The sequence below is a fragment of the Rattus norvegicus genome, chromosome 8 (assembly GCF_021556685.1).
Source record: "Rattus norvegicus strain SHRSP/BbbUtx chromosome 8, alternate assembly SHRSP_T2T, whole genome shotgun sequence".
Lineage (NCBI taxonomy): Eukaryota > Metazoa > Chordata > Mammalia > Rodentia > Muridae > Rattus > Rattus norvegicus.
The window spans coordinates 47,561,979-47,586,667 of record NC_141541.1 but is presented as its reverse complement, the minus strand read 5'-3'; the positions used below and the strand labels follow the sequence as shown (position 1 = coordinate 47,586,667).

The 24,689-nt window shown below is 40.5% G+C and overlaps 1 protein-coding gene across 2 annotated transcripts; it reads left to right on the top strand.

The window, feature by feature from the left end:
- The first annotated feature begins 1,299 nt into the window (after positions 1-1,299).
- Positions 1,300-22,957, top strand: Vwa5al1 (von Willebrand factor A domain containing 5A like 1). 2 transcript variants are annotated; one of them, NM_001430514.1, is made up of 20 exons: positions 1,300-1,600; positions 2,646-2,722; positions 5,294-5,351; positions 5,461-5,663; positions 5,955-6,177; positions 6,296-6,471; positions 6,670-6,784; positions 7,938-8,107; positions 8,324-8,412; positions 8,786-8,930; positions 9,325-9,404; positions 13,837-13,951; positions 14,600-14,764; positions 15,033-15,133; positions 15,369-15,613; positions 16,727-16,810; positions 16,905-17,009; positions 17,840-17,970; positions 20,715-20,841; positions 21,354-22,957. In NM_001430514.1, exons 3-20 carry the CDS (start codon positions 5,309-5,311, stop codon positions 21,431-21,433), a joined length of 2,397 nt encoding a protein of 798 aa, NP_001417443.1. In that variant the 5' UTR covers positions 1,300-1,600; positions 2,646-2,722; positions 5,294-5,308; the 3' UTR covers positions 21,434-22,957. The 2 variants fall into 2 exon arrangements, with proteins under 2 accessions (NP_001417443.1, NP_001417442.1); NM_001430513.1 differs by lacking the exon at positions 1,300-1,600 and adding an exon at positions 2,337-2,395.
- Positions 22,958-24,689: the final 1,732 nt, after the last annotated feature.

The following is a 24,689-nucleotide window of genomic DNA, read 5'->3' as shown; positions in this document are numbered from 1 at the left end:
AGTAAGACGTAAATGTCCTCAGAAAGGTCCAACATTCTGAGAAGAAAAGCACTGAGCAAGCCAGGTGAGCATGGGCTGATCTAAGGCCCAGTGGCTGCACAAAACAACCCCTCTGCCATGATGCTTAGAGAGAAGTCTATGGTCAGTGACCAAGGACATGGTACAAGCTGGGTAAGAAGTGGCCTGAGTGAAAGTATCCAGAGGCTTCTCTGAGTTACTTGGAAGGAGGGCAAGGCTTTCTGCACCTGAGGCTTTAATAGAGGAACAGACTGCTGAGAATGCTCAGGTGTAGGTGTTGGCTGGAGGAACACAGTTCGGGACTTCTGAACTAGGAGAGATGTGGAAAGAGAGAGTGAGAAAAGTAATAGCAAAACTTTTTTCTTCCCGGAGCTGGGGACCAAACCCAGGGCCTTGCGCTTGCTAGGCAAGCACTCTACCACTGAGAATAGCAAAACTTAAAATGAAAGGACAGTGAGAAAAACAGTTTCAATGACAAAGAAGATAAAATGAAAACAGGAGCATATGTGAGGGAAGTGTAAAAAGTGGTAAATAGGAATGCAAATGTCTAATACAATAAAGGGAATCTGTGTTCTTTTCAAAACAAAGAAGCAGAAAGAAAAGAAAAAAAAAAAAAGAAAGGAAAAGAAATATCCCAACGGCTTGTTTAGAAGCCAATATTACGAGTTCATATTCTTAATCAAGGTTTCTTTTTCCGAAATGACTCTAGCTTTTGTCATTTTGATATAAAAACTAGCTAGTATTGTTGGGTAATAAATTCCTATCTCTTCTTATTGACAAAATGCAAATTCGTACAACAGTGCCTTCCATATATGCATGAATGTATGTATAATATGTATGCATTTAAAATGACCTTTTTCTTTAAAGGCTTGAAAATTGGACTCATTAAAATTTTAACACGACATAATGAAACTAAACATTGTTTTAAAACCAAGTTTGGATTTATGGTTAACTATAAAGTTCTATTTATTTGTATATATTGTGCCAAAAACATTCCCCAATTCTGCTTCTTACAACATGTGTGTCATGTGGTAAGACGAGTCCTAGGCTTTTATTCCAGCACATCGGAGGGAGAACTCTGTTCACTTTGCTGTTAGATACTCCAGCAGACAGTCTGCAACATCAGATGTGATTTCTATACACTGCATATGCTGGGCCCCCCGGTTTTGAGGCAGAGTGTGTTCCTGGACTGGTCATCACCAGGAGATGGAAGTCAAGAAACCTTCACTTCAAATTAGAAGCACTGATACAAACCTGTTGGTAACTTAATTTGTTACAGAAGCATTTCATTTTCATACCTTTTCCTACCGAGTCTTTTTGTTGTTATAATTTTAAATTTTCACTTGAACAACGATTTGCTTGTCTTTGGCTTTGCCTGGTCAGAGATCCTTGCTCTGCAGAGCACAGGCAGAGGTAAACAGCAAGCTTTGAAATTCAACAGGGCTTCTCTTCCCTGCAGATGCTGTCCTCTTAGAGTTGCTAAGTTACAACAGAGCAAGAGAGGTGGGTGTGTTTTCCAGGAAAATTGATCTGCAGCTGTTTTCACTTTTCTTGAATCACAGCACCAGGATTTCTGCAGAAGGTAAGAGCTCGCATTGCAGACGCTTGGACCAAATCCCACTCCCATCCCTGAAAACACACCCCCACTCCCATCCGGGACTTAAAAATTGCCTTCCCCTCCCCCTCTCCGCTTACTTAGGAGGTCCACCCACTTTTGGGGCTTGCTTAAACTGCAAACTCCAAGTGTGGGGAGCGGGTACTTGTGGATGATTTCTGTGCCATGGAAAGTTTATCAGGATGCAAGAGTCATTTAATCATCTGACATCCTCAAGCAATCCCCTCTTGCTCTCAGCTGTCTGTCTGTCTGTCTGTCTTAAACCTTCTTTTTCTGCATCCTTAAACCGCCCCACGCCCCTTCTTCCACCTCCAAAGTCCCTTTACTTTCAATAAAGTTATCAGTTTTATGTAAAATTGTGCTGCGGAAGTGCAGTTTTAAGCCTCTGACCGCGAAAACTGCTTGGAGCTCATTAAGTCCTAAAAAAAAATCAAAACAAAAAACAAAACAAAAAAACAAAACAACAACAACAAAAACTCAGGAAAACTGGCCGTTTTTGTAATCCTCGAGGTACTGAAAACCAAGGGCAGACAATCGAAAGTTGAAATTACCCTCTTTTTGATTTACAAGCTATCCTCCCCTTTCCGAGTTTCCTCCGCGGTTAGCTTCTAGTTCCCATCAGCCAAAGGCAGGGGAGTGGCCAGCTGTTTCTTCACACTCCCGCCCTCTTCTCTGCAGTTGCTCTGCCCAGAGGGTCCACGCCAGAGCGCATCCCGCCCAGCATAGAAGCCCTTCCACGTCCACCACCAGCAACAACAACAGGTTCTGGACTTGGACCTTGGTCCCACCTGGGGGGACCTCTCTACCTTAAAGAGAGGCACTTGTCTTAGTTTTTTTCCTGAGAGGCAGAACGAAGCCGTGCCACAATTTACTGTTTATATGAGAAAGGGTGGAAAGGGAGAGGGAAATCCCTCCGCGAGGGAAATTTACTCTGAGGTTAGATTCAGGAAATAAAGGATATTTGTTTTGTTTTTTCATTACAAGTGACTGTGGTCTGCCTCTCTCCTCTCAGCCTCCTGCAGTGGCCACTGCCAGCCTGAGCTCTCGGCTGCCAGACAGCGTGTATCTTTTCAGCTGTTGGTGCTCAGGGTGAGTCTCCCGCTCTAAGCTTCCTGTTGCTATGATTAGACATTTTTTTTCCTCTGGCCGCAGGCCTTTCCTGCGGCATTTTGTCTCATTTAAAGGACGCCCCCCACCCCTTCCTTGCATGTTTTCCTGGTTGCTCTGTGTTTTCATAAATTCTCATCTGTTGCAATTCTTGCTTTGCTGTCAAGTGGTAAAACATTTTAACAGCCAGGATTTATTCCGCAGTTGTTGAAGAACAACATGGAGAGTTGAGCCAGAATCATAGCTGCAGGTGATTTGTGAGAGTGGGTGTGTGATCAGCATGAAGATTGCGCTCCCCGGACCCCCCCCCCCAGTGTGTGTGTGTGTGTGTGTGTGTGTGTGTGTTTGTGTGTGTGTTTGTATGTGGGTGTGTATGTGTGTGTTTGTGGGTGTATGTTTGTGTGTGTGTATGTGTGTGTGGGTGTGGGTGTGGGTGTGTATGTGGGTGTGTATGTGTGTGTGTGTGTTTGTGTATGTAGGTGTGTATGTGGGTGTGTTTGTGTGGGTGTGTGTGGGTGTGTATGTGGGTGTGTATGTGTGTGTGTATGTGGGTGTATATGTGTGTGTGTTTGTGTGTGGTTTGTGTGTGTATGTGGGTGTGTATGTGTGTGCACTCACGAGTGCTAAGCAAATGCTGTATCACTACAATACATCACAACTTAGAATGTATTTGAAATTGATATTTAGATGAGGATGATTAGCCCAGGCCTATCCCTGTGCAGTGCTTTGGAACCCTCAAGGTAGGGCTGCCCCACAGAGAAAGACAAGAGCCCTATTGGTATGGTTTGTCTGTCCCAAGGAAGGTGGAGGTATTTAAATCAACTGCCCCGCCAGCCAGTTCATCTGCATCAGACTATCAGTTGTCATAAGCATTCTGTGTGCTCCAGGCAGTGACACTTCAGCTCCAATGAAATGTACCTTTATTGGTACCTGCCACTGCAGCTCAGGTCCCATTTTGTCACAACAGGGAAAGGAAAGCTAGGCGATGATCAAGTACAGAGTGCTCATGGAACATTTTACACCCATCATAGGTGTTACTGGGAAAATGGTGTTCACTTTCGTGTGTGTGTGTGTGTGTGTGTGTGTGTGTGTGTGTGTGTGTGTGTGTGTCGTAATAAAAACATTATGAAGCTGACATAGAAGGAAGTTCAAGAATGGTTATAGTAGAGTTGGAGAAATAAAACAAGTTAGTTCCGCCAGACGAAGAGAGGCTATCCCTGCCCTTAATTTAGGCATTTATGTGGCTGTCGAAAGGAGAGGTAGATCTATAGAGAAACATCTAGTTGTCTCTCCTGCTACCATAAGCCAGTCCTGTGTAAAAAGCTCTGTGAACTCCAAATTGTGGGAGGGCTAATGGGCACCAGGGTGAATTAATTATCATTAAGAAGCTAGGTAGTTCTTTCTCTTCTGCTGGCAGCCTTTTGGAGAGGGAAGGACAATAGTATAGAGTGCGTGGCTCTAACCAGGGCCTTAGGTAGAACTCAAATTTTATTCTTTTTAACCTGGAACAAGTGCGTTCCCTTTAATGCCCCCGCTCCCACCCAAGGCCTTATACCTCCACATTTTCATATGGTATTTTCAATTCTGAAGTCAGGCCAAGCTCATGTTTCCCTTCCTAAGGTTGCCAGGAAGTGGAGTCCAAAGTCAGCTGAAAGGGAAGCGTTCATCATTCCTAATGGGTTTCAGGGCCCTTCAAACCTGCAGAGCTACCACACATGGGAGATTCAAACAACATACAGAGCCTGTGATAGGACAGTCATGGCAATCATAAAGCATGAACTCCTTCCATTCTTTTTTAAAACTATAACATGTTCTAGCTTTAAAAATGATTATAATAGTATAGAAACAAATTTAGGCTATCTTACTTCTAAATTGAGGTTATGTTGCATTTATCATATACATGTGTAAATTAGAAAAGCATGGATGAATTACTGGCACTGTTATTTGCGTTCTGCCCTCTAGAGCAACTCACAAACAAGGAGTCAGCAGGCAGACAACCCTTGGATCACACAGCTGCTCACACAGATCTCTGAGTAGTGTGAATGAAATAATAAGTGGCTGGCGTTTATTAGACAGTAGTAACCATGACAACAGGAACACTGCTAACATCATTGAGGAAGGCTTTTTAAGGATCTGCCCCTAGTCTAGAAAGCTTGTCCATAGGATTGGTACATTTTTATGATGGTGTTATGTTTCTCATCTTTAACAGATTCTAATATTCAGATTGGCTATACTTAGGGTACCTGTTCAGTAGGTATGAGATGCAGTATGTTATTCCCAATTTAGAGAAAGTGGAATTAATTGTGTAAAGCAGCCTCTTGAGATTTCCTGTTTGTAGATACCTCAGGATTCTCATATCTTCCCACCTGGTTTGCCATTTAATAGAAACCGGAACTTTGACATTTCTGTCTCCTTCAGACCACATTCTTCTTTCCAGCTCTAAAACTCACTCTGCATGCCTGCATGTATTCTGCCAGGGAGATATGGAAGGTGGTGATATTTCAGTGCTTGACTCTAGCCATGTAATGTAGAAAATGATGTATCTTTCCACAGAACCACAGTGTCAACATGGTGAGTTCGAGTGGCTTACTCACTAAAGTAAGAGAGCCAGGTAAGCAAGAGCCAAAACCCTTAGTGCTGGACTCTTCAGAACCTAGGAAGTTCTGTGGGTATGACGCTAGCACGTTTTGTTAGACTACAGAACCCTGCTCTTTCCCTAGTGGTGCCGAAGAGCATTGCCGTGACTCTGTCCATCAATGATTTTGTGGCTGGTGTGTCTGCAACCCTAAACTATAAGAATGAAGAGAAAACCCCCTTAGAGACCTTCTTTGTGTTCCCCATGGATGAAGATTCTGCTGTCTACAGCTTTGAGGCCTGTGTGGATGGAAAGAAAATTGTGGCAGAGTTGGAGGACAAGTATCAGGTCTGAGGAATGAGTTTATCCCTTTCCCTTCTTGTTTACATTGGACTTACTCCTTAGACTTTTATCAAATGCAGTAAATAAAAAAAAATGAGTACCAATGTCTTTTCCTTCATTTACTTTTAATCTATTTGCCTAAAGTTATTTGGGATGCAGATAATTTGTCATCCAGAGTGTAGCCCTTCCAGTGACCAGTCTCTTGGAAACGGTGTCGGTTTTATGTGCACGCTGGGTGTCTGTTGATGGTTCATTCGTGTCATGTTCTTTCCTCACCCCTCATGTTTTTTCCTGTAGCCCCACAAAAGGTATGAAGAGGCTTTCTCTGGGGGATTTCAGCCTTACTTATTGGAAGAAGACAAGTGTTCCAGGGATGTCTTCTGTTGTAATGTGGGGAACCTGCAGCCAGGGTCAAAAGTGTCACTGACACTGAGATATGTGCAAGAACTTCCCTTGGAAGATGATGGGGCCCTGCGCTATGTGCTCCCAGCCATCCTGAATCCTAGATACCATCTCTCTGGTGAGTTTCTCTCCCTTTTGGATACTTATCTTTGGTGGAATAAGTTGGGAAAACACAATGCATTTTTGGAGTACTAGATGTGCTGGCAAGAAACACAGAACTGGGGTTCTTTCTGTAGATCAATGTGTGGACAGTTGCCTGGATATGAAGACCCCGATAGTTCCCTTGGAAGAATTGCCCTACACACTCAGCATGGTTGCCAACATCAGCTCCAAGCTTGGTATCAGTACAATCCAATCCAACTGTCCCTTGAATCCCATTGAGTACACTGGAGATAACAAGACCTCAGCTCAGGTAAACAATGCAAAAGTTACCAGTTCTTTGTGCTTTAGCTAATGACTCAATTCTGAGCTATTGACTTTCTTACCTACTCTTTGTATAATAACTCTTTTCATGCTGCTCATGGACACCTGTAGTCCTAGATCTGGTTTAAAACTCTTGAAGCAGTCAGTGGAAGTTCCAACACAGCTTCTCTGTTGGTTCCTTCCTCAGGTTTCCTTGGCTGACGGACACAAGTTTGACCGAGATGTGGAACTCCTTATTTTCTATAGAAAGGTGCACAGCCCCAGTGTAGCTGTGGAGATGGGAATGCCTGAAAAGCCATCAGGTATTTTCTTCCTCACTTGGAAGTTACCCCCTAGGAGCTCACCTTGTCTTAAAACTACTCTCAAATATTGACACTTTGATTGTCTGGTAAGTCATAAGGAAGATATCAACAATCTGAAATACTTGAAAGTCCTCACACTTCTCTAACCAAACATTTTTTAATAATCAGTATGTTTAATTCCATTAATAAATAATTGGAAGAACATGAATAAATAACTGGAAAATGCAAATGGTATAAACTTGAGCCATAACCAATTTTGAAAAGATACAATTTAAAATAGTTCTATGACATTTTCCCCTCTCAAGAGTTCAAACATGTCCAAATACAGCAGCTTTACCTGTTAAGCTATCTCTTGGTCCCTGGAATTAACAGCTTAAAAACAAGCAAAATTAATTCTCATTATTTTTATTTGTTGAAGAAGCTTAAATTCATGGACTGCTTTTGGCAAATGCTGGCAAATGCTAACCCTGGGTGTCTGACATCTTTTTCTGAGCTTCCAGGAAAAGAACATTCATTGGCAATGGCACCAGTATCACTGTTACTTTTATATGCTAATCCCCTTTCTTCATCTTCATATTCCTTCAACTGTGTCTTTTGAATGTTCATAGCTCACCTCCCACCCTTTGCAAGCAAACTGTTTAAAATATTAAAAAAGAGAAAAAGAAAAAGAAAGGACACAAAGAAAGAAACCAAACCAAACCACACACATATAAAACAAAACAAAACGAAATGAAACAAAACAAAATGGGATTTGAGCTTGTGTTTTTCCATCTCACTGTTCTGTTCACAATTGATTTTGGGAGATTAGGGAGTGGGAGGGGGAGGGAGAGGGAGAGGGAGAGGGAGAGGGAGAGGGAGAGTCTTTCGAGTGGATCTAGAGTCTTTCAAATGTTAGGCAAATGCTTCAATTGACCCGTGGTCCTGGCACACTATTTAGTAGGCTATATTTCCTTTCTTGAGAAAGGACTTCATTAAATTACTCAGGTTGGCCTTGGACTCATTCTGTCTGCCAGAGTACTTTTAACTTGTGATTTTGCTTCTTTAGCTATGGAGATAGGTGAGATTTTAAACCTATATCATCAAAGTGTTCTTAGGGACTTTAGGATTCTTGGGTTTCTTTTTGTCTTACAACATCTTAATCCTTTCTATATAGATAGTTTAATGGGAGCACCTTCTGCAATGGTGAGTTTCTACCCAGATATCCCAGAAGTGGAGACCACAACAAAATGTGGAGAATTTGTGTTCCTTATGGACTGTTCAAAAAGCATGAATAACCCCATGAGTTCCAAGAACAAGTCTCAGCTGAGAATAGATGCTGCCAAGGTAAAAAGAACTCATTGAAGATGGATCTGGGGTTAGGGAGTGGTTCAGTTGCACTCTGTTTGTGATGGTTGTATGCCCCTTGTCTGAGTTCTTGGTGTTTCCTTAGAGTACGAGATGGAGTAAGGTAGTATGGACAGCCCATATCACACACTTGAACCATACATGTGTGCATGTGCATACACAGTCACTTTGCTGACCACATTTTCTCACCTCCAGGAAACACTGATTCTGCTACTGAAGAGTTTGCCCATGGGCTGCTATTTCAACATCTATGGATTTGGAGCCACCCATGAGGAGTTCTTTCCGTAAGTTTCCAGAAAAGGGGGCCAAGAAGTTATAAGAGGGCTTGCATACAACATAGCTAGCTAGGTAGGAATCCTTACTGCTCAGCTTGACAAGCCAAGTTTGAGTAACCAGAGCTCACATGGTAGAAGGAAAAAAAAATCAGTTCCCACAAACTGTCTTCCAATCTTTCACTGGTGTGCTCTCACGCACGCATGCACACACACACAAACAATGTTGTAAAATCACATAAACTATACATTTTAAAGGGAGAAAATGAATGGTGAAAGAGTAGGTGAAGAGCTGACCTGAGCATGGGGGAAATTCAGGTAGAATTGCTATTTGATCAGGGTTCGATGGTACTATCATGTAACCACATGTGCTTGCCTTTCTCAGAATCAGTGTGAAGTATTCTCAGGAAACCATGGAGATGGCAGTGGCAAAAGTAAAGCTTTTGCTCGCTGATCTAGGAGGGACTGAACTTTTAACACCACTACGGAAAATTGTGAGGAAACCCCCAATCCCAGGGCATCCCTTACAGGTGAGAATTGGACCAAAGCTAACTGAAGGGCAGAGAGAATGAAAATTCTCCTTAAGAATGTATGTCCTTGCATGTCACTGAAAGACTCTAGAAACACTGTATGTACTTCAGGCTTCTGGTGTATAGGAGAGAGAAATAAAAATAACAGGCATTTTTCTTCTTAACTGAAGTAAAAACTAATGTGTTAACGTCTGAAATGCCCAATGATTTTGTGCTGACCCCGTGGTCATTCTAGCTATAGCAGAACACTGGAGAATAGTGATCTTCTACTTGTTTAAAGAGGCACCAGAGAATTTGAGGATAATCTGTTGAATTGTTTCAAGGGTTAAATTCTATTCTCTTAAAATGAACCTGATAGTCACTTGATGAGTGTTCTGTTTTTTGCTTTGTACAGATCTTTGTCTTCACAGATGGAGAAATTGTTGAAAGTTTTAGTGTAATCAGAGAAGTTAAGTTCCGGAGCAGAAAATACAGGTATGAGGGTGGTCTCATTTCTACTGGGGAGTTTTAGCAAGGCCAAATGTAGCAAAGCATTATCCGATACTAAGCACTTTGAAGACTTACCAAGTGATTATTTATTTTCTATGGAAATAAAACCAATACTCCAAATAACATCAATTGCAATAAAAATAAGAAAAAAGAAAACCTAATTTACCCTTACATTTTTTAAACCTCTTAAATGTGTAAGTCCCCAGAAGGTTCTGTCTACAACTCTATGACAAGGGAAACTGCTCTTTGAAAGCCCAAACTTAGATTTTTTTTCTGTTTATTTGTACCCGATATTTGCTCCAGAAGGTAGATGGATGCCTTCTGAGGTTTTCACCCATGTTATTACTGTCTTCGAAGGGATAGAATTTGAATGTCTTAGTTTCTTTAATGTTTTAAAATAGTATTTACTAAAAATACTTTGTATATAGTGGATTATGTTGATGGTTTTCCATATATTAAAGCATCCCTTATTAAAAAGAAATTCTTTACAGAATTTCCAGCATTGGTGGGAGAAGGACTTACTCCCATTCAGTGAAGCTGTGGTGAGTGAGCATTTCTAGGCAGAGAAATCAGTGTGTTTAGAGCAGTGCCCACTGGTAGGTTGCCCATGTGCCAGTGGGTGGCATTACATCCATGTACATATGGACAGCATTGAATACATTCAGTGGGTTATAAAAAGTTGGTAGGGTACATAGTTGAAATAGAGGGTCTAAGGGGATTTGTTGGAGGTAGTGAAGGGTGGATATAATTAAAATATGCTGCATTCATGTATGAAATTCTCAAAGAATGAAAAGGAACTATATGTAGGTCTCTAGTTTTCTGCCTGCTTAGAAAACTGCAGTTAATCAAATGCATGGGATTATTTCAAACTTCTTGAATCTGTTGAGGCCTGTTTTGTGACCGATTATATGGTCAATTTTTGAGTAGGTACCATGAGGTGCTGAGAAGAAGGTATATTCTTTTGTTTTAGGTTCATGACTTCTGTTAGTTTCACTGTGTCTCTGTTTAGTTTCTGTTTCCATGGTCTGTCCATTGATGACAGTGGGATGTTGAAATCTCCCACTATTATTGTGTATATGTATATATGTATATGTATATGTATATGTATATGTATATGTATATGTATATGTATATGTATATGTATATGTATATGTATATGTATATGTATATGTATATGTATATGTATATGTATATGTATATGTATATGTATATGTATATGCTTTGAGCTTTAGTAAAGTTTCTTTCATGAATATGGGTACCCTTAGATTTAGAACATAGATGTTCAGAATCATCCTGAGTGAAGCAACCCAGTCACAAAAAACATACATGGTATATGTTCACTGCTAAGTGGATACTAGCCCAAAAACTCAGAATACCTAGGAAACAATTCACAGACCATATGAAGCTCAAGAAGATGGAAGACCAAACTGTGGATGCTTTAGTCCTCCTTAAAATGGAGAAGAAAATACTCATGGGAAGAAGGACAGGGACAAAGAGCAGAGCAGGAACTGAAGAAAAGGTCATCCAGAGACTGTCCCACCTGGGGAACCATCCCATATGCAGCCACCAAACCCAGTCACTATTACTGATGCCAAGAAGTGCTTGCTGGCAGGAGCCTGATATGGATGTCTCCCGAAAGGCTCTGCCCTCTGCCAGAGCCTTACTGATACAGATGAGGAAGCTTGCAGCTAACCATTGGACTCCAATGGAGGAGCTAGAGAAAGGACTGAAGAAGCTGAAAGGGTTTGCAACCCCACAGGAAGAACAACAATATCAACCAACCAGATCGCCCTAGAGCTCCCAGGGACTAAACAACTAACCATGTAGTTTATGTACCAGAGGACGATACTGGCTGACATCAATAGGAGAAGCCCTTGGTCCTGTGAAGGATCAACTCCCCAGGGCAGGGGAATGCCAGTGTGTTGAGGTGGAAGTGGGTGGGTGGGAGCGGGAGCATCTTCATAGAAGTAAGGGGAGGGGGGAGAGAGTAGCATTTGAAATCTAAATACATAAAGTATCAATAAAAATAACAAAAGAAAAGAAAAGGACAATAATAATGGGGTATAAGAAGCAAACAAGCAAGCAAACACAAACTGCAGCCACATTTCCATGACCAGAGTCCAGACTGTGTGCTGGAACCTAAGCTACATATTAATTCCTGTATGTCTCACTTCCCTACCCATTTACTTACTTACTAAATGGGGAGGTCAAGTTACCTCTCTAACCCTTATATTTCTTCCTGAAATGGAGAAAGTAACAGTATTTATTTAAATATTTACTGTGACAGTAGAAATAATAAAAATGTATAAACATCAGGAATTGTCTTAACACAATTTAAGTATCACAAATATTTTCTGTCATTGCAATTACTGTTTTTATTACCTTCCACATAAAGCAGTATTTTGAGTTCTGAGCAAATGATCAGGCATGAACAATTTTTCACTTGGTTCTATATGTAAAGATCATATAGATTGTGGTTGAAATGTTTTCTTTTATCCATTTTTTATATCCATTTCAAATGTTATTCCTTTTCCTGGTTTCCAGGACATAAGCCCCCTATCCCATCTCCCTCCCCTTCTTCTATAAGGGTGTTCCCCTCCCCATGCACCCCTCTTCCTGACCCCACCACATTCGCCTACACTGGGGGGTGTTCAGCCTTGTCAGGACCAAGAGCTTCTCCTTCCATTGGTGCCCAACAAGGCCATCCTCCACTACATATGCAGCTGGAGCCATGGGTCAGTCCATGTATAGTCTTTGGGTAGTGGTTTAGTCCCTGGAAGCTCTGGTTGATTGGCATTGTTGTTCATTTGGAGTTGCAAGACCCTTCAGCTCTTTCAATCCTTTCTCTAATTCTTCTAATGGGGATCCCCTTCTCAGTTCAATGGTTTGCTGCTAGCATTCACCTCTGTATTTGACATGCTCTGGCTGGGCCTCTCAGGAGACATCTATATCTGGCTCCTGTCAGCATACACATCTCAGCTTTATCAATCTTATCTAGTTTTGGTAGAGAGATGGGCTGTATACCCATTGAGGATAGGCTCTGAATGGCTGTTCCTTCAGTCTTTTCTCCAAATTTTGCCTCCATATCCCCTCCTGTGAATATTTTTGTTCTGCCTTTTAAGAAGGAGTGACATATCCACACTTTGGTCATCCTTCTTCTTGAGTTTCATGTGGTCTATGAATTATATCTTGGGTAATTCGAGCTTTTGGGTTAATAACCACTTATCAGTGAATGCATACCATGTGTTTTTCTGGGATTGGGTTATCTCACTCAGGATGATATTTTCTAGTTCATCCATTTGTCTATGAATTTCATGAAGTCATTGTTTGTGATAGCTGAGTAGTACTCCATTGTGTAGATGTACCACATTTTCTATATCCATTCCTCTGTTAAAGGGCATCTGGTTTTTTTTTTCCAGCTTTGGGTGGTATAAAGAACATGGAAGGCTGTGTTCTGTAAGATGAGAATCCCCAGTTGGTTTTCTGCCACTAAAAGCTGAGTCCTTATTCTTCCATTTGTAGAGCATTAGCTTTATAACTGGACTCATTGGGAACTGTGACTTATATTATCTCAATCAAAAGAGATCAACAAGGGGGGAGGGGGACAATGGGGGGAGGGTGGAGAGGGGAACACCGATAAGAAAGGGGAGGGGGGAGGGGGATGTTTGCCCGGAAACTGGGAAAGGGAATAACACTCGAAATGTATATAAGAAATACTCAAGTTAATAAAAAAAAAAAAAGAGATCAACAAGGAGGCCCAGGTTATACTGCATTGATTTACAATGAAAATTTTTACATCATCTAAAGTACCTGTTTGTTTTCCCCATAATATACTGTTTGTGTATATACTGTGCTTCTTGGGAAATGAAATGATGGAAAATAACAACAACAGCAACAACAACAACACAACAACAAAATAAAACTAAAACAAAAACTAAAAATACACTGCTTGATGTGCATAGACTTGGACAGAATGAGAACCATTTCCGTAGAAAGCAGGACGCATGGTCCTCAGTCTGACATTCTCCCTCTAACAAGGCTAACGCTATGTTAGGTAGTATCAAAAAGATGCTGTTGACTATATCTTTCCTTTGTTTTAGAAGAGGAATCGCATAGTTAGACAGATCAATTGCTAGGGAATGACTTTGGACAGAATTCTTTGATTTTGCACTTTGATTTTTGATCTGAGTGTTAAGACAAAATATGAGACTATATCTTCAGGCTCTGGATAGGTAAATTGTGTCACAACTGTGAGACATTTTATGTATCCTTAAAAGAGAACATATATAATGAATGTCAATTATTCCATAGTTATTCAAAAACATACCCTGAATTCCTAAAATCTTTGATAATGATGTGTTAGTTTGTTAATTCCATTCAGGCTCCATCTTTAACCTTCGTCTTCTTACATTCATAGATGTTTCACCTTTGGCATTGGAGAAGGAGCCTCCACTAGTTTAATCAAAAGCCTTGCCCTGTTGTCAGGGGGCACTGCAGAGTTTATCACAGGCAATGACAGGATGCAGTCCAAGGTAACGATCAACCATGAATAAAGAAATGGATAGTACAATTAAAATCTGTGTCAGAAAGGAACATTTATACTTAAGGGTGACAATTCCAGCCTGTGGAAAGAGGGCCTGATTTCCTGGGGGAAAATGTCTCTGATCTGTTATACATTAGGTCAGAGATAATTTGTTGAGAGTTGAGGCTCTTGTATTGAAACCAGATAGACAAAAAGCTTGGCTATCACACTTAAGAGTCCATATGTGTGCTTCAGGACCTCCTCTAGTGTTATGGCCAATGGTTACTGCAAAAGAATTCAGGCAGGAGAGAAAGATCAAGAGTGTGCTATGTATTATAAGATCCAAGTGAATTCAAATTGATACAGTTTTATTAATGCCTATATATGAGAAGCCATCTCCAGATATATTTCTACACTTCTGACTCCCAGTACTATCTTTATTAAATCTCTTCTCTGTCAATCTCTTCCTCTCAGCATTTCATTCATTCGTATTTATGTGTTAAATTTCTCAACTTTGGACTCTGAAAAGAGAGCAGTAAGGCTATTATTAGACAGAGTATTAATTAAGTCTCATGACCTCTATATACAGTATGTCATTAATTGTATCATTCACTATCTCTTCTTGCTTATACTTACTAGGCTCTTTTTTCTCCTGCAGGCCCTTAGATCCCTGAGGCGTTCTCTACAGTCTGTAGTAGAGGATGTCACTCTGAGCTGGAATTTGCCTCCGGAAATGTTTGCACCTGTGCTAGCTCCAGAACAAACTTCTATCTTTCGGGGTCAAAAGATAATCATCTACAGCTTATTTATTGGAAAAATACCAGTAAGTCCACAATCTTAGTCTCTCTTCTTGGTGCAGGTACTTCCCTGGCAGATTCATCAAATAAAACAGATGATTTTGAGTTTCAACAGGTTATTGTGTTTGCTAACTGGAACTGGCCAGGCACTCTTCCCATCATGCCAGGTTCCTGCTCTCCTGAACACATGGTTTCTAGATAGAAACTTGAATATATTAAGCTGGGGGTAGGAACATGACATTTATGACCCACTATCTTCCAAGCAATTTCTCTTTTTCATTCCTTCTCTTACAGCAAGAAGAGGCAACTGGTGAAGTGTGTCTCTCATATAAGCTTCATGGCAAAAGTTATGAAGAAAAAATGACATTTTCTCTACAGCCAAAGTCTGATGACAAGTGAGAATTCTGTTTCCTTTCCCCTCCTTTCTTTCTGGTGGTCTTTGATGGCCAAATCACTTTCTTGATGCTGAACTGAGTTGCATCACTTCAATCACCTTTAGTTGCTTCTCACTCACATGTCACCTCCCTCCTCTTCTCCTGCATTCCCTCCCTCCTGTGATGTGTAACTTTTATAGGCTCCAGCTAAAAGCATGCAGATTTTCTTCCTACTTCGAGAAAGTTTTTCTTTCAGCTTCACCATTCATCGTCTTGCTGCAAAGTCCATGATTCAGTCCAAAGACTTTGGCTTCAAGGAGACAGCAGCAATGTATAGAAGAGATGTGTTGGACATCAGCCTAGACTCTGGAATCATAAGCTCCTTCACAGCCTTTGTTGCCATCAACAAGGAGCTCAATGAGCCAATCCAGGGGCCCCTGCTTCATAGGGATATTCTAAGGCCAATTCTCATGGATGGACGTAATAGAAGGACCTCTGATGGTAAGTTTTATCCCCTAAATACTTTTATGAATGAAGAGTTTTTACTACTCCAGAATGCTATACAACCAAGTGTTGAGAAAAGAAATGAGAAAAACTTTAAGCATCAAAAAATACAAATAAACCTTGAATGAGGTTCAAAGTTGAAGATAATTTGTGATTTGGATGATTAGAATGTGAAGAGCACAATGATCACCAAAGGCTGAAACAATCACTAATTGTTAGTTTAACTAATTGTAACTAACAATTAGTTTAATTATTAAAAGTAATGACTGAGACATGTAGAAGAAAAGGCATCTTAAGTAGTCTAAAATATAGCCAGACCAAATATAATAGTCTTTAAGTTAAAACACGATAAATAACTCTGTGCGTGTGTGCATGTGTGCATGTGTGTGTGTGTGTGTGTGTGTGTGTGTGTGTGTGAATTAAATTCTGAAAAGTAGAACAGTGCTGAATGATGACAAGGTTTTCATGAGTTGGGAGGTTGATGCTGAAGTAGAATAGGGGAAAAGTCCTTGGGATTGAAAAAGTCAGGTCCATTTGCAGTAGGATATTGCATTTGCTAACCACAAGGGTAGCACAATTTCCAAGTTGATGGCAGAGGTTGAAATGCAGTGGATGTCAGTTGCCTGAGTTTCAGATAGTCCAGTGGATCATAAGAAGTAACAGAGAAGGCTGAAAATATGAAGACCGATAGACGGTTACCCAAATGAGGGAGAAAGTGGCATCATATGAGCCTGAAGAAGCTGCCAACACCATTTCTCAAACCTTTATTCTGGCAGATACAATCCTTGGAGAAAGACAATTTGTGAGTGATAGCAAGTTTATGGAGGAAATAATACCTTAAGACTTGGTTGAAAGGAGCTCCCTGGGATGAATCAAAAGATGGATGAAAGACTCTTCCCTGAGTGCTGGGCGTTTCAGAGGAAGGAGAGTAGGAAGAGTGGTTCAGAGTGCACTAAAAGGCAGGACATTAGGGAAGGATGGGACATATAAGTGACAACAAAAGCTGAGGAAGATGGGAGTGCTTGCATCTCAGATCATCATTTTTTTGTCCTTTTCAACTTTGTAGAACGTGTATGCCTCAGTGTAAATGTCTGTACTGGTATCTTTCAGCTTACAGCAAAATTGTATTTTGCCCCAGTGTTGTTCCTGTAAATCATCTTCCAAAGTGGTTGCGCAAAAAACACCATCCAAATGGTAAGAGTCCTTTAAGTTCAATGTATCATAATGGCTGCTACAATCTCAGAGAATGCTTGCCTTACCAAGGTTTGTCTCTCACACATCCAACTAGGCACACCGCAAGAGCCTCAGAAGTGCTATCGGGTGAAATGTGTGATTCCTACAGATACTCGCCCTGAGTTGTCCCACCTGGCTAAATATGACAGTTCCCCACAAGGTGAGACAGACCTTAGATTGTATTTCTCTGATCTATGGGAACTGAAGAAATAGTCCTCCAAATCCCTACTATTGGGGTATAAATCTCGGCTTGCATCTGGACAAAACATGGTTCCATGTGGAAAGGTTTAATGAGAGAAGAGTATAAGAGAAGAGAAGTAAAGGCCGGTCATGAGCAAGTGGAGGGAAGAGGGAAGGTGAATGGGGAGGGAAGGGACAAAGGGAAAGAGGGGAGGAGGACAAGTGCAAGAGGCAAGAGAAGTGAGAGTAAGAGAATGAGGAGGGGGCAAGCAGCCCCTTTTATATTAAGTCCAGCATATTTGGCTGTTGTCAGGTAACTGTTGGGTGAAGCATACCTAGCTATTTCCAGGTAACTGTGGGGGTGGAGCATACCTGACTGTTGCCAGGTAACTGTGTGAGTGGAGCTTAGACAGAATGCCAACACCTACCAAGGAATTCAATCAGGAGTACCTGATAGCAGGTAAGATTTTTTCTAGTATGTGCACTTGCCACATAGTTCAATAGAGTTCAATAAACCTCCTCTAATGGGCTCTGGGGTATCTTTTAGACTAACAAACTTCTGTTTGCCATCTCTTCATACATAACCCGCTTGTAAACAGGGCCTACAGAACTGAGGTACCATCTTATTTTGCTCATTCTACCTTGGCCATCCCTTCACATATTGAGCATAACAATATATCTTGAGGATGTCTGAAAGCTTTCTTTCTACAGCCCTCTTGCTATTGTATGACTGACTTCAGAAAGCCCTCAGGTAGGCTAAGAGGACAATAGCCACATACTTTCCAAACACTTTATCTTTTCTTCTCAAAGGGAATAAAGAGCATAGTATTGCACAGCTGATAAATCTCCAGAATGCAGATGGCTCCTGGGATATGAATGAAGATTTAGTTAAGATTCTAGGTACTAGTTTGGAAGACATGACGGCTGCACGCCCTAGTGAGGTAAGATCCAAAGAAAATCAGAGAAATAAGTATTTGTTTTTTTATATAATATTGTTAGTAGTGAAAAAATTTTATGAATCGGGGTTTACTTAAGATAGAAGAATACATACGAGGGTGATAGTGCCTAGATTGACATCTTTGTCAATGAACGGAGATTAAGAGTTTTGGGAAGTATAATAGAACTGTATGAACAAGAACAAGGGTAGTATTCATATGAATTTCACTTTAAGGGTAATAGTAGCAAAAGAAAATCTAAGGGCCTCCACTATGTCATTTATAGTCTCTGCTAGTTTCTTCCTTGTAAAAGTGAAAATTAGCTAGATAAGAAATTCAAACCCACCCTGTTATTGTCTCTCACACCAGTGAAGTAGGGAAGGTGGCTTTCTTTTGTGTTGCTACTTATAGATGAAGAAAATGAATGTTGCAAAACTTGTCTGTCTTCCTGGGATGACTGGAGCTGTATTCAGTTCTAGGTCTGTATCTTAAGAACCCCTAATAATAGTCCCATCATGGCTTCACCTTAGATTAACTTTAGACCAAGTTAGTTGAGATCACAATTGGCTGACCAATTATTTCAAATGTATTGACTTATAGGGATGTGGATACATTATATTTGAGATTTTATGATATCTTGGTAATCCATCTGATTTGTGAGAAATTCTTGAAATATAGGACAAATTACAAAATTATGAAGAGAAAATTATATTCTAAATAATTACTAAACCAAGTTATGTGGTCATGTGAATGTTACCTCATCTCTAGCCACTGTTGTCAAGTACAGTATCTACTAGTGGCATGTGGCTATTGTATGTCTTTGAATGTGACTAATGCAAAAAGAGGCCATGGTTGTAACTGAAGTGCAGTGTTTAACACACAGCTATTTCAAAGAGTCAGGACAAAAATACATTACAGAATTTATTTGGTTCGAATTAAATGTTAATACAGTGATTTGCAGCATATGGAGTTATATAAAATACACGAACAAATGAGAGTATGGTCCACAGAGTATAGTTATAATATACATGAACACCTGAAGGTACAGTCCATGCGTATATACTGCTCACATTGGGCAAGTACAAGTCTGGCAATATGAAGCCCTTGCGACAACAACAACAAAGTGGTAAAATTATTGTGTTGTTTATTTTTCTCTTTAAACACATGAGTATTTGATGATTTGAAAGGACATGTGTCTAGTGTTGTATTTTTCTATTTTAAAAATGCTATTTTGAACAGAGAAAATAATGATTGATAAACATTGTAAAGAAGATATAGGGATAATGAAATTTTTAGCAGAGATTGATTGAGAGCAACACATACGCATCCCTTCTTCACCATGGCAAGCAGATTAACAGAATAAAGTGAGCAAGAGAGCTCGTGTAGGAGATTTCAGTAAAGGGTTTTATGGGGAAAAAAAGAAGTATCTGGACCAAGTACAAACTAGTGGAAAATAGGTAGCACTAAATAGTCAATACATTTTAAGTTGTAGTATTTTTAAGTAGTTAAATATTTTATTTGAATACTTCTTAAATCCTCCAAATTCTGAATCTTTATGATTGTCAGGATTTTCAATGAAGATTCTGATGAACATGAAGACTTGGATGTTCCTATATGATAGAACAGAGGCATAGTTTATGCAGCAGAATCCTGATCCAAAGTAATAGAAAAGTGGGTCTGGGTTCTGAAAGAGAATTGGAATTTACTTCATAAAATGACCATAACCTATATTATAAATCAAAGCAAGTATGGCTATTCTCACCTATACAGCAGAGAGGAGAGACGCAAACTCTTAAAAGAAGTTTCTTGTGAAACAAGACACTTCAACTGGCTGACACAGAGTAAGAAAGAAGCAGAAGTTCTGATGGTCAGGGCCACAGGCTGACTTCTAAAGCCACATGCTTTGGTTTTGACCATTGAATTTCACAAAAACACTTACTTCCAGAAGTAACCATTTCAGGGTATGTTTTGAAAATTCCTGAGGTTCTTTAGAGAAGGAGAACATGCCCGGGGTTCTCAGTTCTTTTACGTGAACAGTTTTCTTAGTGATGAAGTTCAGGTTCTGAAACAACCTCATTCAAAGAGGTCAAGATAGCTGATTCTGGATGTGGCGAGTTATACTGGAAAGCATGAATGTTCATGGATCAGCTGAGACTAACAGCTGGAACCTTGAGAAACAATGAGTGAAACGTCGTGGATGATGTTATGTTCTTGAAGTTTTCAATTCAACAATGTGGTTAGTAAGAATTCATTCAGTGTTCCGTCTCACCTCTGTCTTTAACTCTAGTATAACACTGGGTAAAACATTTTATGTTTCTATGACTTTTTTATTTCATGTAACTATTGAGTTGAAATACTTTGTCTTCCTCTTTCAGACCAGAAATAGAAAAGATGATTTATATAACAATAATATTTTGTAAAGGCAGCTGTTTATGCATGTTCTTCTCTGGCATAGTGGGACCATCTTTTCAGAGGTGTTTGATTAGTTCCCATTGCTGACCTACAGGTTGTACTGGATTTGTAGCTCAACAATTTTCTGTCCTAAGACCCAGTGGATTGTTAATCAGGAAAATCACTTAAATGATATGTGCATGGTGGGGATAGATAAGAAAAAAACTTCATGCAACAGCAGTGTGGAGAATACAGAATGGAGAACACATGGGGGATACAGAACACATGAAGTTTTGCATGTTTCATCTTGTGGGACTTCTTGTTCCATCCAGGCATGAGAGACTTCTCTGTCTGTGCAGGTATTAGAACCTTCGGCTTGGGCTACAATGCTAGCTGTGCTTTGGCTACATGAGAATGGCAAGGAATTGAAGGAGGAGTGGGAGCTTCTGGAAAGAAAGGCTGTGGTTTGGCTTCACAAAAATGCAGGTAGAAACACAAACACAGTCCCCACCCCTTTTCGTTCACCTTTAGGATGGCAGCTACTGAGCCTCTAGGCCTGGCAGAGAATGAGCACTGGATAGTCCCTGAATTCATTTCCCCTATGCTGATTCAGAGTTTTTCTTTTCCCTTATGTCATCCTTCTGTGGCAGAATATGGTTGATGTTTGTAATTGTGGGTGGAAAGAGGTGAGTAAAGGTGGAAAAGACATAGATGGGGAGATGGTGAGTAGCAAGAGCACAGTGTAGTAGTGACTGTCCTCTGGTACTCAATAGTGAGCTGAGGCTTAATAGTCCTGGATGCTCCTTGGGCATTCATTGCCTCTCTGCTGAAGAGTAGATTAAAGGCCAACTGGAGCACACAGAAAAGCCAGGAGTACTGAGGAATGATATGATAGAAATGAGAGTAGATGACTTGAGAGGACGAGAGAGGTCAAGGAAGGAGCTTTTTCCATGCGTGTTATCCCACAGCCCTGACTCTTGTTTCTCCTCCCTACGCAGTCGAAGGTTTCACCAAGGCCATGGATACTGCCAACAAGTTCTTGAAGACATCATTGAGTCCCTCCATCTTCAATTTATGAGAGTGGTGCCTGGGAGAAGGGCATTCTTTCCTGCCTCCTATCACATCCTTCACCTTGTCCGTTAAGATAGATTTGTGTCTTGGGTACCTTACGACCTGTATCATACTATAAAAGTAAAGGATGAGCACATGGCTTTGGCTATCTATTGTAGGTCCCACTGGTTACAACCTTGGGTGTCTGTGTATCCCCTAAGACAAGTGCTGGTAGATATAGAAACTGTTTCCTATCTTCGAGTAGTATAGAACATTTGCATGTAGTGATGTTTCTCCTAAGTTTCAAAAACATATTTCACTCCAGTCTAAGGACTAAGAATCCCTGCATCAAATAATTGTCTTCATTGTCCTTTTGGTACACACCTTTCATTTTATATGCTTGTCATTATATACATTACATTCTCAGATACAATTTGAATGTTTCCATTCTTGGAGGAAGTTGGATATAAACTGAAAGCCAACTTCAGAGTCAACGTAACTTCAAGATCACAGAGAATCAAGGTTTCATTTTGTTCACTGCTTCTGTTGGGAACATTCTTGGTGTACTCTATGTGGCCACTGTCAGTCTATACTCCATACTTTTTTCTTTCTCCTGCCTAAATGATTTGATATGAGTCATACCTATCAACAGATGTCTGTCCTTAACCATTAATCATTCTGTAGGAGGTTAATAATGAGTTGTTTAGACCTAGCATTAATCCATTAAGCCCATGAGTTTGGTTATGGCCTGGTTTACTCAGAATTAATGTAAGTTTTGCTGAGAGTTGAGTATGTTTCGTTTTTCGTCCCATAAAGAATCAGGTTCCCAAATCACTCTGACCATTGCTTTTCACATACCCTATCATATTAAATGATCCCATTCCTCCAGATTGCTGTTATACCAATATTAAAATTAATATTCTACTATGACTTTGTGTTGGTCTTTGTGTCAGTTGAGTCAATGAACATAAGTTATGTTTTATTGTCCCATTTTCAGCCCCAAAACTATGGATATGTCCATCGATAACACCATATTTATTGATACGATACTGAAAGCGGGGCATGGTTTGTGCCTTCAGTCAGATTTGACTACCTATCTCCAAAAAGCCTATTTATAAAGCTAAGTTAATGGTACAAAATAGAATACAAAATGTATTCAATATAGTTACTCTGGGAAGAGGAACAGAGAGACCCAAAGCTTCTCCAAGTTCAGCTAGCCCAACACTTCCCCAATCTGATTTTTCCAAGTCCATCATCTTAAGGATACTAAAGAGGGATTAAAATTGTAACAAAGGGCCAAGCAGATATACCCATATGTATATAGATACATATATAGATATAGCATAGGTTTTCTAGGTCAGTTCCCATTTAGGGTGGGGTGGGGTGTCTATTGCTCATTAATCCAACATTCAGATTGGGAGACATCAATGTCTCTTTAGAAAAAAGAAAGAAAAATATCTTCATTTCTGCCAGTCCAGCTCCACTGTCACAATATCCTCTGTTGGTAGGCTATCTCTTTTTTTGTATTTAAATAAACTTGATTGTAAATGTGTGTGTGTGTGTGTGTTTAAAAAACAGTTTACTGATTCTTTGTGAGTATCACTTCACGCACCCAAATCCTGCTCATCTCCCTGTCCATTCATATCTGCACTCTGCTTTTGCAACCTCCCCCCACAAAAGTAACCAAATAAAAATAAAATTCAAAACAAAAAAAAATCTAACCAACAAAAACCATCCTCTATGGAAGCTGTAGTAGATCATTGTGTCCCGCAGCAGACCCTTTTGTACACATGTCTTCAGTTGCAAATATTCACTGTAATGTGTCATTGGTTTAGACAGAGACCTCTGTTACCCCATCAATACTGGATTCCCACCTGGACTCTTCTCAGATATCCTGTTGTTGCCCTGTATCATGGAGATCCTGCAGCTTTGCTTCTGTAGAACTGACCCTTTCACGTGCTCTAGCAGTTCATAGATTAGGTAAATGTTAGCATGTGTGAACGCAAAGCCCTGGATATGGTCCTGGGTGGTAGCTTAGTTAGTCACACTGCCAGTTCTCCTGTGCCCATAACACCAGAGTGAGCTCTCCAACACTGCCCTAGCTAGCTTACCTAATGCCATACCAGGCAAAAGGTAGGGGCAGCGCTACTCATGTGCTTGGTGCTCACTTACCTGCACCTTTGCTAACAGGGTCATCAGCTCTACTGTCCTCCCTAGGTGAGGTGTAGGGCCTACTCTGTTGCAGCCAGTGAAGGGCAGGGCCAGCTCTGCATAGCCCTTGGAAATCAACATGGTCCCAGGCAGCAGCCCAGAGCAGGTATGTCAGCATGGCTCTTGGTGGTAATATAAGCCTCAGATATCGACATAGACCCTTGCTGCTCCATGGCCATAGACTCTGATATGACCTTCGGGGGAAGCATGGGCCTCTGGCACTTCACCATGACCTCAAGTGGCATAGGAGACTACTGACATCAAGCTGTTCCTATCCGCCCTTTATTTTCCAATTCTGCCTCTCTTCATAGTCCTCAAACTGTTAAGCTTCTGTTTCTGTCCCATCTCTCTACATCATAGTGGCTCATCCTATGGCAAGCCAAACAGTGGGTGTCTTCTCCCTGCCTGTGCCTCATTGATTAAATATCCTCTTGTCCTTTAAAAGATGATTTATCTTTGTTTTTTATATGTATGAATTTTTTAAAACTTGAATCCATCTATGTGCACTACATGTGGCCTTGGTGCCCACAGAGGCCAGAAGAGGATATTGGAGCTCCTGAAAATGGAGTTATAGATACAGGTTTCACACTCAAGCCCTGGTCTACTGCAAAAGAAGCAAGGGCCTTTAACCATCAAATCATCTCTCCAATCCCTGATTTACTATTTTATAGGAAGTAAGATTATAACACGTGCTAGAGGACCACTTCAAGAACCCTGAACATACAGGTAAATGGTTATATGATGATGGGTGAATTACTCTTATTAGGTGATTAATATCTCACATGTGAAGCTGAGGCCTTAAACCAGAACACTATAGACCTTACAGCTTTCAGAGCCCTGATGGGTCCTCTGGAAGAACAGCATACCATCTCTACCACTGAACCATCTCTTCAGGCTCTAGATTTGAAGAAAGGAAGGACAGACAATTGATGCAATATTTCCTCACTTGGGAACCCAAGCAGAGAAAATTTCCAATATCATGGAATCTAATCTTTTTGAAAACTTTCCTCTAATGTGTGTTCATATAATTGAATGTGACTTTGAAATAGAGCTATTGCAAACTCTGGGTGTTT